Source organism: Brachyistius frenatus, unplaced genomic scaffold, assembly GCF_029030835.1.
Source record: "Brachyistius frenatus isolate BFR_SWC_R1_liver_20210118 unplaced genomic scaffold, ASM2903083v1 Contig_159, whole genome shotgun sequence".
NCBI lineage: Eukaryota > Metazoa > Chordata > Actinopteri > Embiotocidae > Brachyistius > Brachyistius frenatus.
The window spans coordinates 382,501-390,000 of NW_027210758.1; the positions used below are offsets into that span (position 1 = coordinate 382,501).

The 7,500-nt window shown below is 46.8% G+C and overlaps 1 protein-coding gene across 2 annotated transcripts in view; it reads left to right on the forward strand.

Moving 5' to 3' along the window:
- The window catches only part of slc6a8 (solute carrier family 6 member 8), a 35,324-nt gene that overhangs the window by 746 nt on the left and 27,078 nt on the right, over positions 1–7,500 (forward strand). For both annotated transcript variants that reach the window (XM_069716572.1, XM_069716574.1), the window contains exon 1: positions 1–823. This exon is cut by the window's left edge. In XM_069716572.1, coding sequence (XP_069572673.1) covers positions 478–823 — 346 coding nt within the window. In that variant the 5' untranslated portion in view covers positions 1–477. The remainder of the gene's footprint in view (positions 824–7,500) is intronic.

The following is a 7,500-nucleotide window of genomic DNA, read 5'->3' on the forward strand; positions in this document are numbered from 1 at the left end:
CATCTGATCAAGAAGAAGAAGAGTCACGTTTATTATTATTGTAATTATTATTAGTGAGGAAGAGGAGGAGAAGCAGAGAAGGACAGAAGATAAAGGTCTTACAGCACGAGACTGAGCTTTGGTTCCTGACTGGTTCCTGACTGAGCTTTGGTTCCTGACTGGTTCCTGACTGGTTCCTGACTGAGCTTTGGGATTCTGCAGAGGAGAACTCAGACTTGAGGACTTGAGGAGAAATCAGTGTTTTAAAGGGAAACTGAGGACAGATTTGAAAGTTAAATCAAGACAAAAAAAATCAGCAGAAATTAAAGGGAGCCTCACTTGACTGGTTCCTGGTTCCTGGTTCCTGTTTGAGTCTGACTGACCTAAAGACGTCAACAGATACAACAGAAAGAGGACAAAACACCTGCAGAAGTTAAAAGGCGAAACAGGGAAACTAATTGGACTTCTTCCTGACTGGTTCCTGGTTCCTGGTTCCTGATGGAGAAGCAGGCGCTGCCCGCCTCCTCCTGCTCTCTGGTTCTCCTGGAGGAGAGCAAGAAGAGCTCCCTCGCTCTGGCCAACGGCGGCGGCAACAGTTACCCTCCCGCCGCCACCAACGGCAGCCTCGTCCCGTTGACGTCGGTGTCTGGCGGCGGCGTCATGGTGGGCGGAGCGTGTGCCGGGCAGGACAAGAAAGGGGGCGTGGTCCCCGGGGCGGGGCCGGGCTACCAGGAGCGGGAGACCTGGACACGGCAGATGGACTTCATCATGTCCTGCGTGGGCTTCGCCGTCGGACTCGGAAACGTCTGGAGGTTCCCCTACCTGTGCTACAAGAACGGAGGAGGTGAGGTCAGACACACCCGCACACACACTGGAATGGGGGAGGGGGCGGGACTTCGAGGGCTCAGGCCACGCCCACCTCTCTTTCAGACAGGAACACCTGCTGCTTCTTCTGTTTGTTTTGTGTCTTTTAGAGGTTGCAGAACAGCTAAATCTTAAACAAGAGACGGTTCTGAATATGACGTGTCGGACCGGGTTGCACCGAGTCAGCTGACCCGGTCCGATCCGGTCCAGCTGGTTGTTGATGTCCAGATGAAGTCATGTACTTTGTGGTCTTTAAAGGACGTCTCTCTCCCGGTTCAGATGTTTGTTTTGGTACCAGAACACGAGGACTCTTTCTGGACCTGCCAGGTCGTTTGCCTCCAGAATTACTGTTTTGTTTGTTTGTTGTGTTCTAACTGACACTAAGTGTGGTCGACTGGGAAAAGGGGTGTGGCTTGAACGGGAGTGGGCGGCGCTCGGGGTGTGGGCGGGGCTTCGACTCGACTGCAGAATATTGCTACATTGCTCTGTTGTGTGTGTTCGGGTGCTTTTCATGTGTTGTTGATCAGTGACAGCAGCTGATCGACTTCACGCTGACGCAGAGAGTGTGTGTGTGTGTGTGTGTGTGTGTGATGTCACATTGTGTGTGTGTGTGTGTGTGTGTGTGTGTGTGTGTGTGTGTGTGTGTGTGTTCTGCCGCTCTAGTTCAATACGTTTTATTGACATCACGCTCGGTCTGTCACGTCTGCCTGAAACCTGACAGTCGCACCTAATTTATTGCAGCAGCTCGTCCTGAAGAAACGTTTTTAAGCTTCCAGAGACGTCAGAGATCAGTTTTGTTTCAGTTCAGAGAGCGTTCCTGAGCCCATGCGTTGATTGCCGCTACAGAGTCATTCTCTACTTCTCAAAGACAATTTGCATCTATTAAAATCAAAGATGTTGACATTGACTCTGATGGGAGTCAAACCTTTGAATCACTTCTTTTGGTGCTACCTAGAAGTCCGTTGCGCCACAGAGACGTGTTGTGTCTGGAGGAACCGGTTGCCTTGGTGACACGGTTCAGTGGGTTTGTTCTCTGGAACTGAAACAAAAGTGACAAAAGAGGGAAAGAAGAAGAGCACACAGACTGAAATACAGCAGGGAGGGAAGGACAACGAGGGACAGGTGAAACTAATCAGGAGGGGGGGGGAACTCAGTGTTGACGGTCCGACTCTGGGAGGGACGAATTTACACATGTCGAACTCGGGTGTTGTTCCTCCTCCTCCTCCTCCTCCTCCTCCTCCTCCTCCTCCGTGAGCATCGCTGCGCTGCATTCCACAGGAACGAACCAGAAAACAAACATTCATCGGTTTCATCATTAACTTTTTGTCTCTCTGTGTTTCGTTGACGTGAACTCGTCACAGATCTGAAGACGTCCTGAAACTTTGCAGTCAGCGAAACGTCCCAACTGTTGAAAAATAAAAGTGACGCCTCGAGGGAACGTCAAAAGTGTTTACTCGGTCCCAAAGATGAATTAGTTTGATTTTGGGGGTCAAAGGTCACAGTGACCCATGATACTCTTCCTAATGTGATATCTTGTGAAAGCCTAGAGGGCAAATTTTTCAAATAGGAGTGGAGAGGAGGAGGAGGAGGTGTCAGCAGGAGGTCTTCATCGCCTCGGTTTCTCCTGTCAAACTTGAACTTTACTGTCGGAGACGAACTGCTGAGCGACAGAAAGAACGGAGAACAAAAACAGAAAAGGTCGTTCTCACCTGAAAAGGTCTCGTTCACACAGTCGGCCGGTTCGAGCTGGACGGAGGGAAAAGGTCTGGATGTTCACAGGAGGAGGAGGAGAAAGAGGAGGAGGAGGAGGAGGAGGAGGACTCAAAGGTTCAGTTCTCACGTTACTCTCTAAAGGTTTCTTCGTTCTCTTGGCTGCTAATGATTTATCAAACTGAGGTCAAACTTAAAGGTCCATTCTATGTTGTTTTTTTTTTAGCTTCGTCTTCTCCTACCAAACCTGCAGGTCCCTGAAAGCATCGTTTAATCTACCTTTAATTGTTACGCAACATTTTCACCACTGCAATCAAATTTTTATTTCTTCTGATTTCTTCAGAAGGACTTTTATTTTTACCGGAACTGTTTTAATATTAATATATTATATGAAAAACTGAAATTAAAGCAATGAAGTGCAAAATACATCAATTCAATGAATGAAAAATAAAGTAAATGTCAATAAAGATGCAACTTTTGCTCGACTGTAATAAATAAATAAAACTTTCAACATTTAAGAAATAAAACAGGAAACTTTTAAAATGAAGAAAATACAAAAAAAAGTGTTTTCTTTCATAACTGATTAAATATTTAATCTATAAAAGAAATATTTCTCCCTAAAACTCAGATTAACGTGAACAAAAAACACGTTTTACTGTCGTTGAAAATCTGCAGATTATTCAGATTATTTTTGCTGAAACATGAATCTTTTAGTTTTAAAGCAAACTTGTTGGAATTTTCCTTTTCTGAACTTATTGATTAATGAGGTCGTAATTTCCTGCCGATGACAGACACAGAACATCAAAAGAGTTTTGTAATTAATATCTTTAAATCGCTTTTGCTCATAAACAGAAAATAAATCATTTTGTTGAAAGAATATTTTGCGTTAACGTTCGAACGTTTTCGTGAATATAAATAAACAAAATGAAAACTGAGATTTTAAACTTATTGATCTCGTTGAGTCGTCTTCCGCCAAAGGTTTTTAAAAGTCCCAAGGTCCTCGAACGCACCGGCAGGACGGCGTTTTCAGTTCAGTCAGGTCCGGACCTCGTGACCTTTGACCTCTCATATCCTGGTTCTGAAGCCTACTTCCTCTTTCTCTTTCTCTCCTTTCTGTCTTTTGTCCTCTATTAAATCTGACTCACTCTGATTTATTATCCTGCAGTGTGTGTTACTGCTGCAGTCACCCTACCAAGGACACACACACACACACACACACACACACACACACACACACACACACACACACACACACACACACACACACACACACACACACACACTGATTCTCTGCTCCACTGATTATAAAATGACCTGCAGCTCAATTTCATCTTTCCAGATCACTTCTGTCCTTCAGAGCACCACACTGCTGTGTGTGTGTGTGTGTGTGTGTGTGTGTGCGTGTGCGTGCGTGCGCGCGCGTGTGTTAGTTCTGTCTCTACGAGGACATTGTGTGCAGGACCGTTCGTCCCCTTCAGGCCTTTTTTCGTTTGGGGACGATTCGTTCGTCCCTTCAATTTTTCTCCGAATGTTTGATTTTCAAGAATTAAAGTGTTTAAAAAAGTTAAAAAAACGCTTTAAGAGAACCTTTAACGGGTTTAACAGGAACCTTTTAAAGGTCATTGAAAATGTCAGCGAGATCTTCGTCGGGTTTCTTTTTTGCGAGCTTGAAAATGTTCTGGAGATCCTTGAGAGAGTTTTTGAAAATGTTCCAGGGGTTCTTCAAGAGGTCCTGGAGGCGGTTCCAGGAGGGTTAAAGGTTCTAGGTACCGGAGGTCAACGGTCTTTGAGGGAACCCAAGGAATCTTGAGGGGTTTCCACGGGTCCTTGAAGGGGTCCCAGTTAGACGGTATTGATCAGAACATCCTGATTGGTCTGATTGGAGGCGATCAGAGTCTCTCATTGGTCGGTTCAGGTCTTGGTGGTAATGAACCTCCGGTCAGGGGTTGGGGTCAAAGGTCAGCGATGGATACAGTTTTATGACACTTACTGCGTGTGTGTGTGTGTGTGTGTGTGTGTGTGTGTGTGTGTGACTGCCAAGTGTGACATCATCATCCCTCTCACCACGTGGACCAGAGATTAACAGGAGTGGCCTGTAATCTTTTAATCCTGTTGACAGACCTTACTGCTCCTCTTCTCCTGTCTCCTCCTCTCTCCTCCTGTCTCCTTCTCTCATCTCCTGTCCCCTCCTCTCTTCCTCTCTCCTCCTCTCCTCTCCTCCCTCCTCCTCAGATCCTCCTCCTCTCCTGTCTCCTCCTCTCTTCCTCTCTCCTCCTGTTTCCTCCTCCTCTCCTCTCCTGGCTCCTCCTCTCTTCCTGTCTCCTCCTCTCCTTCCCTCTCCTCCCTCTTCCTCAGATCCTCCTCCTCCTCCTCTCTTCCTCTCTCCTCCTGTTTCCTCCTTCTCTCCTCTCCTCTCCGGTCTCCTCTCCCCTCTCCTCCCGTCTCCCCCTTCCTCTTCTTCCCTCTCCTCCCTCCTCCTCAGATCCTCCTCCTCCTCTCTTCCTCTCTCCTCCTGTCTCCTCCTCTCTTCGTTTCCTGTTTCCTTGTGTCCTTCAGTACTTCAGATTGTGGTCTGAATATTCTGGTCGTCCCTGAATGTGTCTTTGTCCTTAAAGGTCCTTAAAGGTCCTTAAAGTCCTGGAAGTGTTTCCAGGACCTCCGAGGAGTCGCTCAGAGTTCACTGATAAAAAAACAAAAAACAACTTTGAATAGTTTCTGTCGTTGACCTGATTAAATGAAACCGAGGGAACGTCAGGGATCAATAATCTCGAGTCGTTCAGGTCGTCGTGACAACACAGTCGCTTCATCGGCGTTGTGGTTCACACCGACAGGTCTGAACGACCTCTTCACCTTCTTCAGACGGGCAGTTCAACACGAACCGGTCCGGAAGTAACCGTCACCGTGAAACCAGACCGGCGTCCGCCGAGCGGAGACGAGGGAACTTATAATTTATGTGAAGATTTAAAAAGAAGAAATCCAAGAGAAGCAGCTCGTTCAAACGTTTTCGGAGGCTGAAACAGAAACTTAAAAAAAAAAAAAAAAAGTGAATTTATTTGGTGAGAGAGACTCCTCCCCTCCTCGGTTAAAGTCTGTGTTTGCAGGAGTCTCCCGGTGAACCGGTGAACTGATGAGTCACGTTTAGAGCCGTTCAGGGTTTGTGGGCCAGTCAATCGGCAGCGCGTTGCCGGGACAACGAGCTAAACTGAGCCGGCTAATTTTGGCAGCAAGTGTTTGATGAGGTCAGCGAGGCCGCCGGCGGACGGACGGACGGAGAGACGACAGCGCGTTTACCGTTTCGTCAGTCAGCTGATTGATCGATCGGACGCGATCGGGTTTGATCGGCGGGGAACTACGGCAACACGTGAAGGACATTTCACAACAAACAGAGGAATAAAAGATCATTAACTTTATTCTACGGTCCGTTCGAGCCTCGTCACGAACACGCGCGCGAGCCGCGAGGCGTTCAGGGTCTCGTTCGTTCGTAATTCTTTCCTGCGCCGTCGCGTCTGAGGACAATAAATCTGGGCGCCTTAATTAAAGCTGGTTGGATCCCGAGCGACGGACGGCGTCCCCGGCTGATCCGAGGTCAGCTGGCAGCCGATCAGAGCGAGGCGGGAGAGAGAGAGACAGCCAAATGTGTGACCTACAGATCAACGCCGCTCCGTTGCCGCGGTAACAAACGCCTCATCCTGTCACCGATAAGAGTCAGCACCTTTAATGAAAGCCGTGAGTCATCTGGAAGATCAAAATACTCCGATTTAAATATAAACTCACAGAAATCTAAAAATCTCTGAAATACAGTTTTGTTGTGGATTTGTTGTAATAATAATAACAATAAAAGTAATAATCATATAAAGCTGCAATACCAGCGAGTGCCACTAGAGGTCGGCTCCAAAAAGCCTCCGGCTCCATAGACTCCCATTCAACTTCTCTCATCAAATCCAAAGTGAATAAAATGTGTCCATCAGTTATCTCGGTGTTGTTAGCTAAAGTCACTCCTTCTTATTAGTTTTCTGGAGGTCCATCTGAAAATAATCCCTCATTCATTAGAAAAGAAGATTCAAGAAGACCTGTTTTTGGGGGCGTGTCTGTTTGATTGACAGGCCTGTGGTGCAGTCAGGTTACAGCTATCGGTGGGCGGGACGTAGTATCGTCATGGTTTCCAATTAGATCAGGAAACAGGAAGTGACAGTTCAGTCTGATGATGATGATGATGATGATGATGATGATGATGATGGTGGTAATGATGATGATGATGATGATGATGATGAGGATGAAGTTCTGTCATTAGCCTTGTTTTATCTTGACCCAGTGATTTAGCGTGGATTAGCCAGATTAGCTCGCTAACTACAGCCGCGGCGCTATTTCTGTTTCCGACTCACTTTCAGCTCCGACATGTTGGTGACACCGCTCAGGGCAGGCTGAGGTTCTACCTGAGGTTCTACCTCATGTTCTACCTGAGGTTCTACCTCGTGTTCTAACTGAGGTTCTACCTCGTGTTCTAACTGAGGTTCTACCTGAGGTTCTACTTCGTGTTCTAACTGAGGTTCTACCTGAGGTTCAACCTCATGTTCTAACTGAGGTTCTACCTGAGGTTCTACTTCGTGTTCTAACTGAGGTTCTACCTCGTGTTCTAACTGAGGTTCTACCTTGTGTTCTACCTGAGGTTCTACCTCATGTTCTAACTGAGGTTCTACCTCATGTTCTAACTGAGGTTCTACCTGAGGTTCTACCTGAGGTTCTACCTCATGTTCTAACTGAGGTTCTACCTGAGGTTCTACCTCATGTTCTAACTGAGGTTCTACCTGAGGTTCTACTTCGTGTTCTAACTGAGGTTCTACCTGAGGTTCTACCTCATGTTCTAACTGAGGTTCTACCTTGTGTTCTACCTGAGGTTCTACCGCATGTTCTAACTGAGGTTCTACCTTGTGTTCTAACTGAGGTTCT